General features: G+C 33.2%; 1 protein-coding gene across 19 annotated transcripts in view; it reads right to left on the bottom strand.

Moving 5' to 3' along the window:
• PPFIA2 (PTPRF interacting protein alpha 2) overlaps positions 1-24,455 on the bottom strand; it is a 461,362-nt gene that overhangs the window by 100,461 nt on the left and 336,446 nt on the right. For all 19 annotated transcript variants that reach the window (XM_028532610.2, XM_036018625.1, XM_036018632.1 and 16 more), the window contains 4 exons: positions 15,843-16,064; positions 7,235-7,381; positions 6,098-6,232; positions 408-491 (listed from right to left, as the gene is read on the bottom strand). In XM_028532610.2, coding sequence (XP_028388411.1) covers positions 408-491; positions 6,098-6,232; positions 7,235-7,381; positions 15,843-16,064 — 588 coding nt within the window. The remainder of the gene's footprint in view (positions 1-407; positions 492-6,097; positions 6,233-7,234; positions 7,382-15,842; positions 16,065-24,455) is intronic.

Below are 24,455 nucleotides of genomic sequence, written 5' to 3'. Positions count from 1 at the left end.
CATATTCATAACATTTTATAAATGTAATCCATAATCAAGAAAGATGTTTGTTTCTTTTTTCTTTTTTTTTAAGTTTGTGCATTTCACCTAAAATGTCTTCTTTAATCATTTTTTTAAATATTTAATTTTTAATTTATTTTTTATTTTTTAGAGAGGGAAGAGAGAGAGAGAGAGAGAGAGAGAGGGAGAGGGAGAGAGAGAGAAAGAAACATCAGTGTGTGGTTGCTGGGGGTCATGGCCTGCAACCCAGGCATGTACCCTGACTGGGAATTGAACCTGCGACACTTTGGTTCGCAGCCCACGCTGAATCCACTGAGCTATGCCAGCCAGGGCTAAGATGTTCATTTCTTACATGTATAATATAAATCTGTAAACAGATCATCAAGTGGGGTTCTTAATATACGTACTCTCTGAAGTTCTTGATTTTTCTCTTCAAGCTGACCTTCTAGATGTCTCATGCGTTCTTCAATATTTCCATGTCTCTCTTCAGCCTGTTAAGAAATATGAAAAGTGTACCTGACATGTAAGATTTGATGAACACTTTTCCTCTAAATAAATTGAAATAAAATGTAAAGCAAGCTACTACCAACTGCAAATGTAATTTTCAAAAAAGAAACTTTATTTAAACAGGCAGCTGAACAGCATTGCTTGAAATGTGTCAGCTACAAAGGCCTGTTACATCCAAGCATCAGCAAAACATTGGAGTTATTTATGAGCAATGAAATCAGCCAAATGTAACATGCAGACTGTGCATGGTTTGAAAACAAACCTGCCATTGTCCAATTGTAAGCTCCTGAAGCACTGAACTGCACAGATGGTCGATTATCAATAAATAAAAGTAACATAATTTTTATAAAAGAAAAGAAAAACTTAGATGGATTCTATTTAGCAATAGAAAGTAAAGTCCAGTAGGACTACCTTCCTACGTATGGAGATCATTTCTTGTAGTTTAGCTTCCATAACATATTGATAATCATCAGATGAGGTAGAAGAGGTTGGATCAGACTAACGAGTCAAGGAAAAGGAGAGGGACAAAATTGAAAAATCAGAACTAAAGACACTGACGCTGAACAGAACACAGCACAGAATGCTTAAAAGAAAAGTGTGACAGCAAATTTAATACTTTAATAGACAAAATCTTATGTGGAAAAAATTACACTGATATCTGGTGAACATGATGCAGTTGATGGTTATAATTGAAAAACAATGATATGTTCAAATAAAAAGCTACCATCCTAAGGTATGGAAGGTTAGTGATGGAGGGCAATGAAAGACTACTACAGAATTAATTAAAGCAACTCTGAAAGAGTCATGTAATAATTGGAATTATGAGAAACCAAACACTAGAATATGTCTCTGATAGGTTGTTAAAAGTTTTGTATTTTTGTTTGCTTGTCTGTATATCATATTACTTAAAAATAATGGAAATAATGTTGAGGAATATACTAAGGCAATGACTTGGGTGAAATAAATTTGGAATAAAATTTATTATAAACTCAACTCTGTAGAAATCAGAGAAAAAGCTAAGCCGCAGGGTTAATTATTAGTAGTATCATCTAATTCAAGCAGGATTCAGTTTCCTCAGCAACAGCAGCAAACACAAAATGATTTCTTGTCTCTGAACACACATTATGGCTCGAGGTCTAGAACCTTAGCACCTGTTCTCAGATATGGTCTGAATCTGAAGTTTTAAGTGAATATCATTAAGGTCCTCAAATTATCAAGGTGACAATAATGGTGTGAGGACAAGAGAAGTTATTTGTGAACCATACTGAAAGACACTAGTGACCACTCCAAAATTGTTTCTGCATTGATTTGTTGTTGTGGAAACAAAATAGTGCCCTGAAGTGTATAGGTAGCATCTTGCCTTAGTGAGCTAAAGTTTCTCCAGTGCCAAGGTTAGTTACATGTCTTAGGGATGACTGCCAGGTTACCACAGATGCAGACTGTTTAACACATGTGACATTGCTGATAGCAGAACCACATTAGTATGTTATACACAGGTTACATGTAAAGTTACAGCAACATTTTCATCATCATTACAAGTATCATTATAATTACAAGTATCCTATGTCAGAACTACAGAATTTAACTCCAGAGCATATTCTATTACATTTTATATCTTTATAAGTTTATGCTAAAACAGTGAAACTTACTCTATGCAAATATAGAACTATATTTAAATATATCATGCAGTACCTGAAAAGATAATGGTAACCTATTCACATATTGGTTCATGTATATTTGTACTATTTTATGCAAGGAATTTCATTTTAATCTATGAAATAACACTTAATATTTGACCAGTGTGCTAATGCAAGTTACACTTCAACATTTACTGTTTTTAATTTTCCTTTTGATATTTTCATTTCATAAATGGGGGAAATAAAGAAATAATAATAATGAAATTATCTCCTCAAAATTCCAAGCATGAGAAACATAGAAGGCTACCATTGTCCCCAAATGCCATAAAATGGTTTTATAATAACATTTGAAACTTAAAATTAAATTAAGAATACAGTAAGTGGGTCAAGCTGTTGTTGAAATTACATAATCCAAATTCCTAAAGTTATCTGTAATCTCTCAAAAGTACAATTTAACGGTGGTGTGAAAATTAATTAGGTGACTGATTCGAGGTAGTTAAGACATAATTATTTCAGTTTCTAAAACTATAGCTCCAAAAATACAAGTAACATCCATTATATCTTTCAAGGTACTTAAAACTTCTACCTGCTTCCATCTTAACTACTCAAAAGACACCAAAATATTGTGGAAATTCACTTCAGAGAATGAATAAGAATTCCATCATGTTTAAATTACTATGTTATTGCTGATCTTTTTATTGATACTAAAAATAAATAAAATACCTTATAGAATTTAAGATGAATTATGTCTTTGCTAAGGAAATATGAATTTTAATTAAAGATGTAAACATGATAAATCGTAAGATTGGGAACCCAAAATCTTTATTAATTATTTGTATAAATACTTGCAAAAGCTACATTTTTAGTTTTATCCATAGTTACATTTGTGACTTTCTAAAACTCTTAAATGAGGTTTACCTACCTATCTACATATACACATGCATGCACATACATGGAGAAAAAGAGATAGTTTTATCAACCAAAGAATAGATTCAGACATCACTTCTAAAAACACTGGGGTCAACTTTCAGCCACCATTGATTTATGTTCACCTTATCCTTGTAAAGAATGCAGTTTAAGCAATTACCATAAACAAAAGGTCACACAAGTATAATCTGCCATTTTTTATACTCCTTGATGAGACACAGGGTTTGTTTTGTGCTCATTCTTTAATGTAACACTTAAGAATTCCAAATGAGCTACAGTTTTAGAAAAAATTACATAGGCAGAAATACCTTTGGGAAGAGTGCAGATGTATTTGAAAATGAGGAAGAAACTAAAGAGAGGAGAGCCAAAGAAAAGAAAACATAAGCAGGTGACAATAAAAATTTTATATATATATATATATGTGTGTGTGTGTGTGTGTGTGTGTGTGTGTGTGTATTTATTTATTTATTTATTTATTTGGTGTATATACACATACCAAGTGAAATGTCTTAGGGATTGTTAAGAATATTATTCAAAATATAGGAGAGAGGAGCCTTGGTTAAAAATAGGCAGAAATCTTTTAACTTTTTTTTTGAAAGATTTTATTTATTTATTTATTTATTTATTTATTTATATTAGAGAGGGAAGGGAGGGAGATAGAGAGAGAAACATCAATGTGTGGTTGCGGGGGGTCATGGCCTGCAATCCAGGTATGTGGCCTGACTGGGAATCGAACCTGCGACACTTTGGTTCGCAGCCTGCGCCCAATCCACTGAGCTATGCCAGCCAGGGCTTGAAATCTTTTAACCTTTTTGAATAGTCAAACATATTAAGAACTAGAAAAAGACAATGATGATCAATAATGAGATATTGAAAATGAATTGAAATTCCAAAAATAAATAAATAAAGCAGATCTGGAGCTGTCCCCTAAAGGTCTTGAGAGCAGAGGGCAAAAAAAAAAAAAAAATAATAATAATATTGCAGCCATAAAATTTGGGAGAACAAATGAAAGAGTGATCTTCAAATGTTATAAAAATGGTACAAGCAGAGGAAGTGTTTTGACATCTAAACACTAGTGGACTGTGTACAATGACTTAAACACAGCAATCTTCTCAAAACTGTATGTCTGAAATACTGTAATGGATATAGAGCCAATCAGAAAAGAAATCAGTAAGAATGAGAAGCAGAGTAAATTCTAGCATTTAAAAAACATTTTAAGAAGAAAAACTCTACTGAAAAACGAAGAAATCAAAAGGGTCTGGAGGAAGTAAATTTCAGCAATATACTATTAGGTTGGAGTAAACTGAGGAAATTATTTTCGGTATGCAAGTGAAGATATGTATCAAAATAAGAGCCTCAGAGGATAAAACAAAAGGCAAAAAAGCCCAGACAGCCATCAAGTTTTTCAAAAAATGTTCTAAATTAAGAATTCTCATGAATGTTAAAATCTCATAAGTAAAGTATTACATTTTGAATTATGTTATCTTCCAAGTCTATCAGAAGTTAATTTGGGGCAATTATTTGCAGAAGTTTAAACCATGTTTCTTTGGAAGATATTCTAACCTTTCCTGTATTTTACTCAGGATAATACTGATGATTATTTTATACTAAAATTTTACAAATGTTATTTTTATTATTTAACCACTTAACTCCCCCTAAAATAATTAAATTCAATAAAATAACTATAAAAGCTTTCATGTTCCTCAGATAAAAAGACTAAGTGTACATATCTTAATCCATACTATAGTAATTTAAAATATCTTCACAAGAAAAAATAGAATACTATTAACAATATTTCTCTTTGCAGGATGACACCCACTGAACTGAGCCACATTGGTTGGGGCTAAAATGATACATTTATTTTTTACTAATAATTACACATTTCTTGGATTGCCAGAGGGCTTTACTGCATGATCTGTGACTACAGAAGAATCCAGGTTGTAACATCACTCTAATCAGACTAATGTTTATTCAGCTAGTTACTCCTACACTCTGTAGATAACCAACCATTCCAATGTTTTCTAATCCTGAAACATATTGTCAAATGTTTGCTTTTTACTACCTGATTAACTTCCCTATTTTAACTAATAAGCATAAGTCTACTCTTCTTCTTTAATTATCTACTTTTTCAGGAATGCAAGTATGTATGCCTACCTTTATACTGTCACAATTCGTAACTTGCAGTTCACCTATCTTTCTTATCCTCTTACTGCAGTGGAGTGGAAAATTTAGCTCTTAGTAACAACTGTGTGCTTTGAATTAATATTAAAAGTCAAACATGCTTCTAAAGAACAAAATCTGAACTTTTATTCTAGTGACATGCACTCACACTTTGAAGCAATGCCATTTCCATTTGAGTGTTAAAGGTAATAACAGTTTTTTAAACACTGTAATGGCTGCAAAACCTAAAATATGTAGATAAGTGCATAATCTAATGGCTGTATCATGATAGATACTACTGACCATTCTTCAGACTATGGACTTTAACTGCTTCAGAAGAAATTGCATCTACTAAAATTGCCTTCTGACTTTTTAATGGCTGTAGACTTTAGACTTCTACAATTCTTACTTCCAACTTCTAAGAAATTTTTTTCCTACTATAGTCAGAAAGGAATCAACTCATTATGATATTTCATATATTGCTAATACCAATTTATGCATAAGCCTATTAGATTACTATCTTCATGTACATACATATTAAATATCATCATGTGTTTATATTAAGTAATTATTCTTGTGGGTAAATACTACCATGGAAAATTAGTAAAAGGACTAAAAGGACATGAAATGTTGTTTGTTTTTGTTAACATTTAAATAGGCAAGGGAATCATGATATTCATACATTAATCATTCATATCAGAATAAATATAATATAATATGAAAAATTCACCTAAATAAGAAACCAATGTAATAAACATTAAATAAACAATTTTCATGCAGCCTAAAGAAAATCTTTATAGAATCCATTTTGATTACTAGTCATTTCCATAAACACACTAGGCTGACCAACGGTTTTATGGCAGTACCTTTGTCAGGGCTGCGATTCTCTGTGCCAGTTCAGCCTCTACTTCCGGTAAGGTCTCAGCTTTTCTCATTGTCTGCTGCAACTTTTGCTCAGCGAGCTCAAGACGCTCTTGTAACTGTCTGTTCTTCTCTTCCATCTGAAATAGGGATGGAAAAAGAGACAAAGAGGCACAGTTAGGATAGAGAACACCAGTCACTAGGAGATTTGGACTTCAGCCATTATCCTAGACTTAAAATCATCTACCACACCCACTATGCAAAAAGATGATTGTCCTCATGTTTTTATATATCATTTATCCATCTGCCTTAATGCAATTCAGCACATTAAAAAGTAGAAAAGCTCTTACCAATGGCAGCAAAAAGAAAATTATTTAACAGTAAATACATACTTGGACAAATGGAATACCACTTAGTACTAACACTTCAGATGTACCATGAGAGCAAAATATTGAAAATCACAGTATTAGCTGGAGGGGGAGAGATAATGAATCATGATGGTTAAGAGGTAAGGCTGTAGAGTTGGGGTTGGCAAACTTTTTCTATGAAGGGCCAAATAATAAATATTTTAGGCTTTGTGTATCATACAGTTTTTGTTCTAGCAATTTGATTCTACTGTTGTAGCACAAAAGCAGTAGACAGTGGTTAAATAAATGGATATGACTATGTTTCAATAAAACTTTAGTTGTAAATTAGAGCCATAGTTTTGACACATGGGCCAGTCTTCTCACTCCTGCTCTAGAATGGAATAGACTTTGGTTTCTACTGTAGACTCTGGCAAGTACCAATTTTGTGGCCTTGGGAAAGTGTTCATGTCCCTGAACCTTACTGTCCTCAAGATAATAAAGGTGCTTACTTCACAGGTGGTGGTTAGATTGACATGAGGTAATATATGTAAACGTTTTAGCACCATTTCTGATTCATGTCTAGATACAAAGTAAATATTAGTCATTATTTTCATTATTATTAAGAGAAATTTCTAAATTACATACTGAAAAGCATATCTGTTTAGTTCATTTCACTCTAAATTTTGGAGAATGATTGACTGTCAAGAAATAACATATTTTATTCACTCCAGGTTTTGTGAGAATGGAGAGAACACGCACATGGACCAGAATAAAACCAACACAGAGATACTGAACCTGCCGTAGGATGGCCTCTTTATTTGCTAACTCATTTTCTAGTTTATCATTCATGTCGTGTATGGAGGTAGATTCTCTCTGAGCACTGAGGTAACGCTTCTCAAGGGTTGTGATTCTTTCTTCCATATCTTCTTTCTGTGCCATGGCCTACAATTAAAATAATATAAATTTTCAATTCAGATTCTCGATAGCTTACTGTATTATCTTGATATTTAAATAAAATAGTAAGATATAAAAAACATTGCTTTCTTGAAGTATATATCAATTTATTTCTTTTCATGGAAGGAATGTAAGATTTTATGTGAGTTTTCCCAATTCATCTGTCAGAATTATCTTTACATCTTGGATTAACCAAAAATTATCTTTCTCTGAGAATGTAACCAAGTATTATTGAAACTACCTACCTTAGAGTTGACAGTCTTAGAGAAGATGTGGCAGATAAACTAGTTCATTACACAAGAGAGGTCAATTTTAGGTAGAGTTACATATCATAAAATTGGTGAGATGGTAGCTACAGCACAAAATTGCAAAGCAAACTTCAAATAAGGATTTTCATCTTCATAAGTAAGAAGAGTAACTCAATGGTTAAAAGAGGAGGCAAAAAAGGTAAAATTGAATCTTATGCACAAATGAATTGATCTCTTGACTTTGGAACTTAATCATTTCCCTTGTTACATATATTCCAAATAGAAGAAATTTAAACTACTCAATGAACACAAAACTCTATCAAAAAACTTAAGTGTTGGTGCAAATGCAGTAAAACCATTGCATTAATGATATTTCAAACTGTCTAATTCATAAATAATTTGGAGATGATTTTATCTTCCTAAAAGATTACATGGAAATTTATTAGTAGGTACATAACCTACCTTTTAAGATGGTGTTGGCAAAAGTCAGCTGCAGAAGTGAGCCTCATGGGCTTGGTGTGGTTTCCTGACAATGTGGGGAGCTGCTTTGCATAAACAGCCTGAAATCAAGGGATGTTGGTGGTATCCATATGTCACTATCCAGATTCTGTGATCACTCATTCCTAATCTCTCTTGTTACTCTCCTCCAGAATCCATGGCCAATCCTGTCACACCCACCAGTAGACAAATATTTTTCTAATATTCCAAAATAAATAGAAGATCCGAAACAGAGAGTCCTTCAACTGCCTGATCTCCCTCACCACCACGTGGAAATTAGTTTATAACAGGTGTTCCCCTTTTCTCAAAGCTTAATAATTATCTGTGATCTGAGTTTTATGCTTTTTCTTTTTTAGGGAATTTGATTATTCTTATCTCCTGGGTTTTCCAGGTGACAGTAGAGGTAAATCCTTCCAAAATGAAAAGAGGCTTACAAAGAGGCTGGTATAGAGCAGAGAGGGAAGGCAGAGGAAAAGGGATGATTTGGAGAAAATAAAAATAAGAATGATAAATGATCTGTTTGACCATTGACCATAATTTGAAATTATGTATTTCTGCCAAACTATTGGAGTTGGTGAGATTTCCCATAGTTTTCAAAATAAATAAGCAAATTAATATACCATGTAATTAATAAAATGCTGGAAAAACAGAAAGCTGTATAACAAAAGGAAATACTATCATAGGAAACTCCTACTTGGATCAGTTTTGGAAATTATTTGCATAATCATACTAATGGTAATAATTAATGTGATTTTGAGTGAATTATAGTGAAAGGATGGGAAGAGATAGTAAGGGAGACAATATGAAAGCTAAAATTTCCATATAATATGATACAAATACATAGATCAAGCTTAAATAATAGAGAAAATACTAGAAGTAATGGCTAAAAAGATTGAAATTAAGACTCTAAGGAAAAGAGATGGAGGTAGGTGGGGCTATTTATGTGTGTGCATGTGTGTGTATGTATGCATTTGTGTGGGCTTTAGTTTTATACCTTCTAAATATTGACTTAAATTATGAATATATCATAATAAAATTGAACAAAAGTAATATATCTACCTTGCAACTCAACACGTTGTCCTTAGTCACCCTGCCTATCCACAAATCAGCTCTTCTTGTACCACTTGGCTACAGAAAGACAGCACTCTCCACAGAAATTCAGGATCATTCTTGAAAATTTCTTCACCCTAACTCTCACTTAACAACCCAACCTGTCATCTTCCTCTAGGTCTTTTTTCCTGCTTACTGATTCTCTACCTTACTGACCAAGAGACCATTCTAAATGTCAATCTGATCATATTGCATCTTGGCTTGATGTGCTCCCCTACATTTTTAATATAAAATCTGAGCTACAAAGCTTAGAAGAGAAGTAGCTTTTTAACCTGATACTTCTTTATCTCTATGTACTGGAATGAATTGTGTCCCGTCCTCTCAAGTTCTACCCAGGACGTATGAATTTGACCTTGTTTGCAAATAAGTTTCTGCAGAAGTAATCAAGTTAAGATGATGCCATACAGGATTAGTGTGGGCCTTAAATCCAATGACTGGTATTCTTATAAGGAGAGGAAGACCAAGATACACAGAAGAAAAGGCAAGGTGAAGAGGGAGACAGAGAGATTGTAGTTATACTGTTATGAGCTAAGAACACTAGGGAATCCCAGTAACCACAAGAAGCTAGAAGTGGCAAATAAAGGTTCTTTACTAGAGTCTTCAGAGGAAATACTGCCTTATTGGCATCCCAATTTTGAATTTATAGCCTCCAAAACTGTAAGAGAATAAATTACTGTTGTTTTAACCCACCTAGTTTATGGTCATTTTTAATTGTGGCAGCCCCAGTAAACTAATATACTCTGTCACTTCATTTCCACCCAGAATGCATTTTTATTGCCTTCTTTGTCTAGCTTAATCTTGCTGATCTTCGAGGCCCAATTAAAGACTACTTGATTAATTACTTTATTATTAATTTCAAATGTATAAAATGCAATTAATTGATCAATTTGGCAAGAAAATATTCATATTAATTTATTTTTGACATTAGGTACACAACACTAGATTTTAGCCATCCCCAAAATAATTTCTATTCAAAAAGCTTTCATTTTACATTTTGACTTATTCTATTTCATATGTGTTTTTTAGTATAACAATGGTAGGGTATTTATCTTAGAGGATCTCTTCAGAATGTATACAGTCATTAATATTGCATTTTATTAATATCTTTTTCATACAGAGCACTGAATATTTTGTCAATTAAAATAATTTTTTAAAATTTCTTGCTTTTTAGAGACAGAGGAATGATGGAGAAAGAAACAAGGATTTGTTCTTCCACTTGCTTATGCATTCATTGGTAGATTTCTGACTGTGCTCTGCCTGGGGATTGGACCCACAACCTTGGTATAATGGGACCATGCTCTAAGCAGCTGAGCTGTCTGCCCAGGATATATTTTATTAATTTCTTAGCTCAAAGAGAAAATTCTGAATCTAACCTGCATATATAAGATTCTTAGTAAATTATAATAGTAATAAATTCAGTTAAAGGCATATGTATGTTTCTTCAGAACATGAATCCTGAAGTAGTACATACTCCCTCCAAACCTAGTTTTTCATACATATTATCTGTTATCATATAAATGTTGCAATGTTGTTTAACACTCCCCCTTTTCTTTGTATGAGATATTGTTACCACATAACATTGTTAAGGTATGTTTATTATAGTGTTTAAGTGCTTTGCATTATATTTCATGCAGAAAACTCACTCAATAAATCGTATCTACTTTTTATTATTAACTAATATTATGCCTACAATTAGTTGATATGACTCTGTGCCATACATTAAACACAGGAGTCATTGTAGGTGACTTTGGTACTGCATTTTCAATTCAGTGATTCATGTGGGAGATTCAATTTTTAACTACAGGCTGTGTTGACAAAAATAAATTTTGAATTTACAAGTTGAAGAAATATCTTTTCCCTATGTGTCACTTGGAATTTCTAAAAAAGGACGCTATTTTTGTCCTTGAAAAAATTGCTGTCTAAAAAAGGGGGAACACAGAGGAAAGATTCAATTATTTCTTGACCTGACACTTATGTATAAACTGAATTTTATTACATCAAATAAATATAGCTATAAAGCTGGTACAATGAAGATATAACTCTATGTTTCAATAAGATAAAAGACAAATTCATTTAACCAATTAACAATGTTTTGAAGAGCTTTTAATAGGAAGTTGGAAAGATAAGTTGGTTTTATGCATAAAACAAGATTTAAATAATTCATAGGAAATTCTAATTCTTTGCATATCTACATATTTAATGAAATATTATTCCAATACTTGATTAAGTAGTCCTCTTGATAAAAAGTGGAGAGCTAAACTTCTGTTATGGAATTGTCTGTTTACTATTTTTTGTTCTTTTTTGTTTTTGTCTTTTTACTTTTGAAAACTAAGGCTTTAACAAATAACTTTCCAACATTTTTGCATGTTAGTAGCTTTCTGGAGTTGTCCTTTAAAAAAAAAAAGATTTTATTTATTTTTAGAGAGAGGGGAAGAAAGGGAGAAAGAGAGGGAGAGAAACATCAATGTGTGGTTGCCTCTTTCATGCCTCCAACTGGGGACCTGGCCTGCAACCCAGGCATGTGCTTGGACTGGGAATCAAATCAGCAACCCTTTGGTTTGCAGGCCTGCACTCAGTCCATGGAGACACACCAGCCAGGGCTCTGGATTTGTTCTGAACATTTTCTGTTCAAATACTGAAAGAAAAACAGGTTTTAGTTGAACCCTCTGGCTGCACTTTTGGATTAAACACCTGAAGATATCCAACAATAGCTGCTCTTAAAAATGCCTTCCCAACACTAAGGATGGAACTTATCTATCTTCTCTAACAGGTGTATTGTGTCTAGACTTAATCCAGCCTCCTTACTCTAGAAGGTCACAGTCACTTTATTGAGCAACTAAAACAAAACTTCGTATGAAAATAAATTTTAGATAGATTTATTTCTTGACAAAGAATAATTTCAAAACTATAATTTGAAACCCTTAATGAAACATACTTATATAATTGAAAATATAAATAAATTATATACATTTTTCTAGAATAATTAAATTACATTTATTTTATATGTGAGTGTTCTCACATATAAAGTGCAATACATATCAATTTTTAGTTATATGGTTAGTTTTTCCTATTCTATAATTTTTCTTAATTCAATAAATATTTATTGCTTATTTAATATATAAATCATATATTTTCTTGCTGCAGGGGTAGCAAGAAAAATCATGTTAATTTTTTTCTACTAAAACACTTGCAATCTAGTAGATTTTGTGTGACCACAGCCCAAGAACACTTTATTATTCAGGAAAACAAAAGCTAAGTTTAGGACTTTGAATGTGAGTAAATGATACCTTTTTTAAGTATGTGATTTTTGCATTTTCTTGCCTATTGGGAAAAGTGACCAAAATATTGATTATATTACAGCTACATTTTTTAATGACAGTTTCTATCACTGAAGTAATGACTATATGTCTCTGATTTGGGAAGCTGCTCAGTGTCGAATAAAGTACAGGTTTCCAAGTCGGGCCTGTCCTGTATCTTTCCAGTACTGGGGCCTGGGAAGGGCCGTGCATAGGCCTTGGGAAGGTCACTTTCCTTTAGTAAACCTTAGATCTCTCACCTGAGAAAAGTGGGGATAATGACAAGTACCTTCTCTATCAAACAGTTGTAAGGAATTAGAGAAATTCGATACAGTGCACCTAGAATATTTTTCATAGTTGGTATTTAAGAAATTCTTAGCAGCAGTCCAGGAGCTTATGGCTATGTCTTGAAACTTTTTGAAAATATTTTATTTGACCTTCACTGTGTCCTTAACACACACTCGCACACACACACATGTGATGCAACCAGAAAGGCAGGCAGAGTATAGGGTGCTTACCCTGGTTTAATGAACTTGATCACTTTCCAGTATTTCACACTGGGCACTTTATTCATTTATACTGCCTGCCTGGCTCTGAAAGCATTGGTGTTTGCAACCTCCTTTCAAAGGTGAGTGATGAGAGATACTCTTTTCTTATGAAACCCTTCTAAAGTTCAACTACATAGAAATTATAGCGCTGATAAGAATAGTTATTATAATTTAAAAGAATTCATGTGAAGGCCAAACACCTTCTGCCAGTACAATGTATTCCCAATAACACCTTGTATCAGATAATTAAAATTTTTGTCACCTACATGCAAAGACCATTAGAATCAAACAATAATTTTTACATCATCAATAAGAATGGGTAGCCAGGGATACTGGGCTCCACCCATGACCCTGGGTTAAATAAGCATGAGTAAAGTAGATGAGTGTTAAATGAAAGGAAAAAAGCTAAATCTCTAGGACTAAGAGAATAAAGAAACACAGAATGAGCAAAAGCTCAAGAAATGGCTTTGGTGGTTTACTACCCAGAAATCTTGGTATTCCTTAACAGTGATATAGAAGAGAGGTTAAATGTATTTACTTCATAAATTCTGAGTTTCGCCTGTGAGGAAGAATTGAGATAAGGGACATATCTATAAACTGGTAACTCACTTAAGGGTGTAGAGAGCACACTCTTTATCAGTGCGGCGGCAGAGCAATTGCCCCCTTCATGAGTCATGTGTCTTTTTTTGACAGAGCAGACATTGTTTTAGGACATATTCTAATCCTATCCATGCCTTTTGATGTTTACATCAAACATCTATAAATATTCATTTTCTCAACAAAGATTTTTTTGAGCATCTATCATATGCTCAATGGTTATGTAGGTGATTCAAATGGATCAGTAAACAAAACAAGACAAAAAAATTTTCAGCCTTTATGCATTTGTATGTACAGTTGGAGAAGAAAGCATACAATAAATAAGTAAGTCAATAAAATAGCTATTGTTTCAGGTGCAATAAGTTCTGTGAGAATAAAAAATAAGAGAAAACGAAGAGTGTATGTGTGTGTATATGTGTAAATAGGATGGTCAGGGGACATTTCAATGAGAAAACATTTGAGCAAAAGGCAGAGGGAAAAGAAAGCATAACAGAACAGGCCTGGCTTGTTCAGGAGGTCACCTGAGCTGAACAGAGTGGCATAAAATGAAAGACAAGGAAGTGAGTTCCACAATGGATGGTAGTGGAGATAGCACATGGCTTGTAGGCCCCTGCAAGGACTTCAGTTTTAATGGAAATAGGATAGGTAGTCATTGTAGAGTTTTAAGCAGAAAAGTGACTTGAGCTGACAAATTTTAACAGATTACTCAGGTTACTGTGTTGATTAAAAACTATTATAACAATCCCTTGATAGACTATGGTCCTGTGGAATAAGGAAGAGCCATGGAAGATGTGAGAAGAGTTCACATTAGGGAGATATAGTGAGGCTGCAAGTAAATAGGATTTACAACTGAATCAAATACAGTGTGTGGGTGAGAAGGTACCAAGGAGAGCTCCAAGGTTTTTTGGTTTGAGCAACAATAATGGGCTGCCATCAGCTGAGTTGTGTAAAACTGCAAGTCTGGCTCTCTGAGAGAATATCAGGAAAACAGTCTTGAGGGATCTGATTTTGAAATACTCACTGAAGATTTAGATACAGGCATCTGAAAGTCAGGAGAGAAGGATAGGCTGGAGATTTAAATTGGGACCATAAGTCAATGGGTGGTGTGAGACTGGATGAATTTAGGGGGCACAGGTAGGTTGAGAAAGGAAGTCACTCCAAGACTGGGGAGGAAGCTGGTCCAGGAAAGGTGACTGAAATGGGAGTAGTAAGTAAACTTGAGGAAAATCAGGAATGTGTAGTGTACTAATAGCTAAATAAAAAAGTGCTCCAGGGAGTGATGGCTGATCAAGTGCCTGATAGAACTGAGAAGTGGCCCCTAGCTAGGCTCAGCAACATGAGTTCAATGACAACTTGGATAAGAACAGTTTTGATGGGATGATGAATAAAAAATATGATAAAACAGGCTCAAAATAAAATACAAAGAAAAGAACTGTGTATGTAGAGTAGGGTCAACTCCAATAACAAGTAGCTAATTATATACAAAAGACATAAAGAAATAAATATGTACAATTTTAAGAAGTGTATACAAATAGAGATTTCACAAAATAAAATTTTCATAAATACATATTTCTTTTAATTGAACAAACTGAAAAAAATCTAAACTTTTATCTTAGCTGGTAAGATGATTTAACAATGTTACTAATAAGTAATCTTATTGTATCTTTTATAGTAACTTCCTAGTGCTCTCTTCTTAAAATATATAACATGATGGTAAGTCTAGCAAGAATAGAATATATAGAAAGAGGAAGGCTCCTACATTCAAACTTATACATTCATATGCATAGACACAAACCCAAAATGAAAAGGAAAATTTTTAAATAATGTCTTTGAGTAGTCCCATATCTAAGAACCTAGCAATTCATTACACATACATCTGGGGTTGTTTAAAATGAACAGCTCAAAATTTTTTTAATCTTTAAAAACTGTAGACACTTTTTATTATATCTGAGACATGATATCAAAATTTATTTCCATATATTTAAAGTAAACAATTTTTGCTTTAGTGCACAAGTTCCATAATTAACATAATGCATCCCACATGATGGTCTTTTGAGATGTAAAGAGTATTGTCACTAGGGGCGATTATGGAAAATGCATCTCAGAGAGAGCATTTGAGAAGTAAAGACTGAAAGTGTTATGAATCACTTACCTCCCTAATGTCCCTTTGATATTTAGTGTTCATTTCTTCTGTTTTAATGAGATCCTTCCTTGCAGTCTCTGCTTCTTGTTCTACCTCTCCCACTCGGGAAGAAAGGGCTGCTAAACGTTCTTTCATTTGGGCCATTTCGTAGTTTTGCTTTTCAAGCAATTCTTGCAGTTCGACTATTTGACTGGTTTCATCAGTTGAGTCTATAGAGCCATTGGATAAACGCTGCAGGAAAATAAAGAGAAATGAGACTCAGGATTTTCTTTATCTTTAATTTGAAGTTCACAAACTTAAAGAAATGAAACTGATACAGCTTTCACACTGTAGAGTTCTTCACAGAGAAAGATCTCTAAGAGAGTTAATTTGAATTAACAAAATTTCTGAGAAAAACTCTTAATTGACATTAGAAGAGAAAGGTAGATCTGTAACTTTCAAAAAAGTTAACAGAGGCATTTGAACTGAGAGGTGTACATTTATTATACACAGCTTCACATGAAATACCACTGCATCTTAAACATTTATTAAAGTGGCAGCTATTGTTATCAATTGTATATAAAATTTATTATAAATAATACTACATTTCTATAACAAAGTATTTTAAAATTAAATAATAGTAAGGGCACAGAAACTGTGTAATATTTTCTATTTTTATTCAAGACTCTGTGTGCATCTGCAAGTTTTATTTTCAATGACATTCAGATAAAGAACAAATAAACCATTTTTTTTTTTGTTCCCACTGTGGATGTGAGCCAGCTAGAACAAAGTCATGGCATAGAAAAGTTTTGATCTCTATATTGCTAGAAACATAAAAGTCATGAGTGCACTTGGCCCATGGAAAGGAGGCTGAAAATAATTACTGAGTACTTTGAGACTACTTTTCCCCTTTCTGAAGGGGCTGCCTGGAAGCCAGGGTGACCCAGGCCTCCAAAAGCATGGCCTACAGCCCAGGTGCACTGAAGGAGCTTTGTGGTAAAGACAGCACAACTGAAGAGATATAAGTGCCAAGAGAAAAAGAGAACAGCCATGTTGAAATAACAAGATGACAAAAAGCAAAAAAGTAGAATCGATTCCACTATAATGTTTGTCTAGAAGATATGAATTTGTTCCAACAAAAAGACATATTAAGACAATTTGAACATACATATATTTTGTGTTTCTTATGTGTTATTTCATTTCTGAAAATCACTGGCTAAATACAGAACACTGCACCTACCTGAACCAAACCATGGAGGAAGACACAAAATGTGCATGTACATTCCTCGACATCTAACATTGACCTCAGTTCATTGTGTACTTTGACACAAAGAGGCCAGGTCTGTGTTACAGCTTTCTGATTTCAGACACCCCTCCATCCACCCCCTCAACTAACTCACAGCTATAACCTTTGTGACATGGATTCCATAGCAGACTTCAGGTCTTTTACAAGGTAAAGAGTTATATTTATCATAATATTTATGCTATTCTTGACTATATAACATATTAAACTGTGCTACCACTTTTATTAGTTTTACATCCTTTATTTTAAATGATAACATTTTAATGTATGCCCCATGAAATATGTGATGCTTGGGATATATTTATACTAAGAAATTACTAATTGTTTGATCATATGAAATTCAAATTAAGTGGACATTCTTTATTTTTATTTTCCTTCCTTGGGAAAATAAAATGAATATTTACTAAATATTCATCTATACGAATATTTACTAAAACAGCCATAATTTTTTACATTACAATTTTCCAGGTTGTTGTTTTTCCTTTAGGCTGAGGTTCTTTTTTTTTTTTATTAAATCGTTTTTATTGTTATTCTATTAGAGTTGCCCCAAGTGTTTCCCCTTTGCCCTCCTCCACCCATCCCACCCCCTGCTCACACAGTCAGTCCCCACATCATTGTCCATGTCCATGGGTCACTCATACATGTTCTTTATCTACTCCCTTTTCTTTCTTTCCACCATATCCCTTCCCTCTTCTCCTCTGGTCACTGTCAGTCTGTTCCATTTTTGCAATCCTGTGGTTCTATTTTTTTCATTCATTTATTTTGTTCATTAGATTCTTCTTATAGTTGACATAATATGGTACTTGTCTTTCACCACCTGGCTTATTTCACTTACTGTAACAGTCTCCAGTTCCATCCATGCTGCTGCAAAAGGTAGGAACTCCTTCCTTTTTTCTGCTGTGTAGAATTCCACTGTGTAAATGGACCACAGTTTTTTGATCCACTCATTTACTGATGGGCACTTAAGTTGCTTCCAGAACTTGGCTATTGTAAATAGCTCTGCTATGAACATTGGGGTGCATAGGTTCTTTTGAATTGGTGATTCGGGATTCTTAGGGTGTAATCCCAGCTGTGGAATAACTTAGTCAAAAGGCAGTTCCATGTTCAGTTTTTTAAGGACATTCCATACTGTTTTCCACAATGGCTGCACCAAGTTTTATATCTCTTTTTTATGTCATTGATAAAGTTTTTAGTGTGTGCTGCAAACCCCTTCTCCATAAGCCCTGCATTTTTTATTGTGCAATTTTATATAGCTCATGATTTTTAATAATGAGTAAAGGCACACAAGATGTCTCTATATTATTTGTTTCAACCACATGTAAATCTACATTATCTCAAAATAAAAAGGTTAATTGAAAATGTTAGAGCCACTGACTATAGGAAGGAAGGGGTAGGGAGCAGAAAGCATCATGAGAGCAGTGGGAAAGATGGGCCAGAAAAGACCAAGTCAGACTTATGAGAGTATCTAAAAATGCCAGTCAGACCTGAGGACCTAATACTTTGCAGGTATAACTGAACTTCTGTATTGTAGGTACTGAATCTCTAATTATCTAGGAAAACAGTAAGAGATATTACAAATATATAGGAATGTTGGAGAGGACGCTGTAGTAAAGGAGAATAGATGCTCCTTCAGCATGTCTATTCTCTCTGCTGAGATTGTTCGTAGTAGAGGGATCACAACTGAGAATGTCCCCAGGAATTGTTTGTAAAACAAGAGAAGGGAACTTCCTTTCCAAAGTTTTGCCTCTGCCCTGGGACATGCAATACCACATACAATGTAGCACAGTATTATTGTGAGGCTAATAAAAACAAATTTTTTAGACAGGTCTTATGGACACATAACTCAAAAACATTGATAGTGACCTTTATGCAGGTCACAGCTGTACACTGAATTGAGAAAAACCAGTTTCCAGTCATTAAGCAGCAATTGAGAACTGGTTTAGGAAAGAAGGCTAGAGTCAATTTCCAGTCAGTTATGTCCAAATTTGGGATAACTAAGGTATAATATTATAGATTTTTTGACATAATAGCAAATATCTTATAACTCTGTACACTACTTATAAGTAACTAGGCAAGCTTGAACTATACTAAAACTTCTACCTCCTCACATTGAGAAATTTCTATAGTCAACATACAAAAGATAATTTTTAGAAACTACAAAAATTACTGAAAACCAAATTTTTACTTTAAAAATGTTTTATATAATTGAAAAATTAAATTTAGGATTTTAGTGTACTAAAAAAGTTTGGAGAAATTGAAACTCAGGTAATCACACAGAGCTGATCTAAATTAAACTTTGAATTCCCAGTTCAGTTCATCTACCTGTTACCATGTTGCATTTAATCAGAACATATAAAGCAACATGATAAAGTTATATATGCTGTATAGTATAGACAAGTACCAAGAAAGTAGCATATGTTTGCATGTATGTACATATATATGTATACATACACATACATACATATTTAATCAATGTTTCCTCAGTGCAACTGAATGATGTTAATCTTCTAATTAGAAAAAAAAATGATTAGTTCAATTCTGTGCACCTGAGGTCCATTAAAATCTTGTAAAAAATTGCATATTTTTTAATGGGCTCAAAGTAAGACAAATTTTAACCAAATATAAACAGTAATTAGGCAACTAAAATGGAACACTTTTAAAATGTTAATCTCCTTAATTAATCTCCTTAATTTATTTAAGGAAGAGGTGTGTACTGTATAGTTTTTATATGACTTTGGAATTTGGGACTATCTATGGGAAATTTTCAAACTCAATTTTTTTAAGTGATTATGAATCTTTTATATTTAAAATTGTGTAATATTTCATTTGTTCAAATCACCTTAAATACATTTTATGGTGAGATTGATATGTTTTCATAATTTCAGACTAGGAAAGGCCATATAAAAATGGATATTTACCTTAGAAAAAGAATATATAACTTCCATTCCAGATCATTGTTATATAGAATTAACTTTAAAATAAATTATGACACTTTAACCTAAAGGACAAATGATTGAATTAGAGAAAAACCCAGTGATTATGCAAAATAGCTTTATTGAAATATAATTTATATATCATAAAATTCACCCATTTAAAGTATAAATGTCAATGGTGTTTAGTGTACTTAAAGAGTTTCACAACTATCAAGATAATCTAGTTTGAGAACATTTCCATCATCACAATGGAAACATCATACTGATTAATAGTCACTTACAGCGGCACCCTACCCCTAAGCACCACTAATCTACTTTTTATAGTTATTAATTTTCCTATTTGGTACCCTTCAGGTAAATGGAATTACAGAATAGGTAGACTTTTAGGCTGACTTTATTCACTGAACATAATGTTTTTTTGAGATTCATTCATGTTGTTGCACATAACCAACATTTCTTTTACTACAGAGTAGAATTGCATCATGTGGATATACTACATGTTATCTACACATTCATCAGGTAATGGACATTTAGATTGCCTCCACATTTTGGCTGCTGGGAATTATAATACTATGAACATTTGTGTATGTCTTTGTGTGGACATGTTTTCCATTCTTTCAGGTAGATTCCTAGAAATAGAATTGCTGGGTTAAATGGTATTTCTAAGTTTAACATTTTGAAGAGCTCTTTCCCAAAGTTGCTGCACCATTACATACTCCCAAACAAAATGATGAAAGATCCAATTTCCCACATACTCACCAAAACTTATTTTTATATGTTTTTTATGCCTATTTTTGTCATTACAAAGGGGTATTTTCCTTAAGTTTTTTCCAAAAGTAGCTCAAAGTATATATATACATTTGTGTTTTTTTTAAGATTTTTATTTATTTTTAGAGAGGACAGGGAGATACAGAAACATCAATGTGCAGTTGCTGGGGGTCATGGCCTGCAACCCAGGCATGTACTCTGACTGGGAATTGAACCTGCAACACTTTGGTTCACAGCCCGCGCTCAATCCACTGAGCTATGCCAGCCAGGGCTACATTTGTTTTAAAGAGTATAAAAGATTTACTGTTTTCATTTGCTCACATCTATACACAGGGTTAAGAAAATAAGAATTGAAATCTAAAAAGATGCCAAAGCTCCCCCAAGCTTGATCTGAGAATTGGCTGCTTAGAGAGGCAAGCATACCACATCCATCTCTCTCACTAACCTGAAAGCTTCATATGATTCCCTCATTTTCATTATTAATAAAATTGTTGTAATTATACTTCCAATAAGATGCAAAACCAATTAGAAAAATACTGTAACATTTTACTGGCAGTAGAGATTAAATAAGAGTTCAGTAATCCACTCCTGCAAACATGCATAAATAATGACAGGAAAAAACCTGTCATCCCTGTCTGCTCAGCTTATGGGTGGGCAGTTGAAGTCAAGGTAAAAGCAGTGTGAATGAACAAAATCACATTAGAAAAAAGTATCTCCTGAGGTTTTTTTCAAGGTGTGTTGACAAAGGCAGATGTTAAGTAAATATTTCCCATATATTCATCCCAGCTGTTACATATTTCAATAGCCTCCAAAGAGCTTGAGGCTACCTGGTTGACTTTTGCCTTGGACTTGTCCAGAAGAGCATTGTTTACCTTCCTGTGCTCAGCCTGGTGGGTATTGTATTTTTCTTTCTCCTTTTGCTATTGCTTGAATCCCAGTAATTCACTTTTCCTGATGTTGGTCCTTTTTTATCTTTTGAAATTTTTTATTTTCTTCCTTTAGAGAGAATTCTTATAAGCCTGGCTTCTGGCCCAAGCTGAAGACTGTGGGTCACCAAGAGCCACGTGACCTGTACTTCTGTTAGGTAACTCTGTCTCCAGTCTGCTCAAGAGCCTGGCAGTATTGCATTTTTGATGCTCTCCAAATGCTTCCCCTTTGAGGTTTCGTTAAACTCTTTCTTTTTTCCTCTAGCTTTTTTTTTTTTAAATCTTCTCTCTCTTAATTGCCTTCAGTTTTTGGATTTCAGCTTCCTCAGCTTTTTGATTCTTTCAGCTTCTCTTTTCAGTTTTGTGGTGCATAGATTGCATCAGTTGGAATACTTATTTCTGCCTGATTTCAGCCTCTGATTGGCTTCCACCTAGCTGCCTTGGCACTATGTTAATTGGCTTCATTCTACCTTGCTCCTTCTACTTCCCCAGGTTTCCCAGCTCTTCCTCAGCAATTTTTTATCTTATTTATTTGGTTTTCATTTGGTGCTGTCAAGGTGTATGTGCCTATGAATTTCTGGCCAGAGTGATCTGGGCTCTCCCATGAAGGACCTAGCCAGGTGGTACCCAGCCCAGAGCCTACCACCTTACTGTAAGTGTACCTCTGTGAGAGGGATAGGGGCTCACTGATTCTGATTCACATCTGCTAATGGCCAATAATGTTGAACACCTTTCCATGTGCCTCTAAGTTATTTCTAAAACTCCTTTGAGAAAATGTCTATTCAGATTCTTTTCCCATTTACTAATTGGCTTATTCATCTTTTATTATTGAGTTATAAAAATTTCTTATATACATTTTGGATAGGAGTCCCCTATATCAGATATACGAGTTGCAAATAGTTCTTCCCAGTCTGTAGATTATTTTTTCACTTTCTCAGTGGTGCTGGTTGATACAAATGTCATAAATTTTAATACGCCCAATTTATCAAAATTTTTCTTTATGGCTTTCATAAAGTTTATGAAAAATTATTTTAATAAAAATCAAATATGAAAGAGAACAGGATTTTTTCTCATGTTTCAAAAACAATATGTAGATGAATTATCTTTATGGTAGAAAAATTTGAAGTACACAGGGAATCATTATTATAAATACACATATGAATAAATAATATGGTAGAAATTATGCAGCCTACACATAAGACCAAGCACAGTGACTGAAACACCAGAAGTCTCACCATGTCAGTTACACCAACTTCTTCCAATATGAAGCCAGGAATTTAAACACGTTTTTGCATTTTCTACCAGGTAAACAATGGAATCAGAATCTCTTTTTTATTTGATAATTTCAAACAAAATGACCTCACCATTAATATTTTTCTCCTATTTGTAGTTTTAGTATTTATTTTAAAATACTCCAACATGTTTTTACAATTAACTTTAAAAGTACTAATATAATCATTTTCTTTCTGAATTTTATGGTGCTTTAATGGTTATTGCTTATTTTGAGTATATGGTAGTGGCTATTCATTGCTTTTCTACTTTGCCAAAGAATAGCAGTTCATTAAACATAATAATTAATAATTTTTCACCTTTCTTATGTGATAAAATGATGCCTATTAAATGTACAGAACAAAGGGCATTTACATTGCTATATTAATATAAAACTCAATAATATCTGCTTGCATAGATATTTCTGGACAAGCTATTTCAGAGAATTTAGGAGCTAAATTAATTATACATTTTTAGAATTACATGGACACTACTATTCAGAATGAATATTTGGTTGAGTTCCCCCCTCTCACCTGCCCAAGGGAGCTATTATCCTTGCAGCTAACAATTCCCTCCCCAGATTTACTAAGATATAATTGAGTGATAACTGTATAAGTTTAAGATGTACAACATGATTTTATTTATGTATTTATTTTGAAATTACCAAAAAGTTAGCTAATACATCCATTACCTTATATAGGTACCACTTCCTTATAAAGATACCATATTTTTTTTGGTAAGCAAACATTGAAGATCTACTCTTTGAGCAACTGCAAAATATACAATATAGTATTGTTAACTACAGTCATCCTGACTGCTGATAATTTAATTTTTATTATGAACATTTTTCTCAACTCAATTTGTACATTTTAATAACTCTCTTCCTATATTTCATATCTATACACAATTTTCTCCTAATGAATTTCTTATTATAATAAATTTTATTTTCTATTCTTAAAACTTTTTTGGAAGTTGCTAACCCTAACCCTAACAGAGTTTATAGCTTGAGTAAAATCAAGTTTGCCACATTCTAAAATGAGAAATCATCACTCTCAGAACATTCACAACTTCTAGGAGAGAATTCCAAAATTATCTGACAAAAAAAAGTACATGGAAATTGTAATCCATTGCAAAGAAAAGAAAATCAACAGAAGCCAACCTTAAGATGATGTAAATGTTGAAATTATCAGACAAGAACCTTTAAGCAGCTATTATAACTATGCTCATTGATGTAAAGAAAACTATACTTGCAATGAATAAAAGGTAAAAAAATATTTCAGGAAAGAACCGGACAATATGAAAAAAGTCCAAATGAAAACTCTAGAATATAAACATAAAACAAAAATTCACTGGATGGACTTATAATAGAGAAGAAAAAAGAAAGAGTAAATGAACTTGAAGGTAGACTAAGAAAATTAACTTATCTTTAGAAGAAAGAAAAACA

The sequence above is a fragment of the Phyllostomus discolor genome, chromosome 2 (genome assembly GCF_004126475.2).
Source record: "Phyllostomus discolor isolate MPI-MPIP mPhyDis1 chromosome 2, mPhyDis1.pri.v3, whole genome shotgun sequence".
Classification (NCBI taxonomy): Eukaryota; Metazoa; Chordata; class Mammalia; order Chiroptera; family Phyllostomidae; genus Phyllostomus; species Phyllostomus discolor.
The sequence above is the reverse complement of the archived record's forward strand: the minus strand, read 5'-3'. Positions and strand labels throughout refer to the sequence as shown.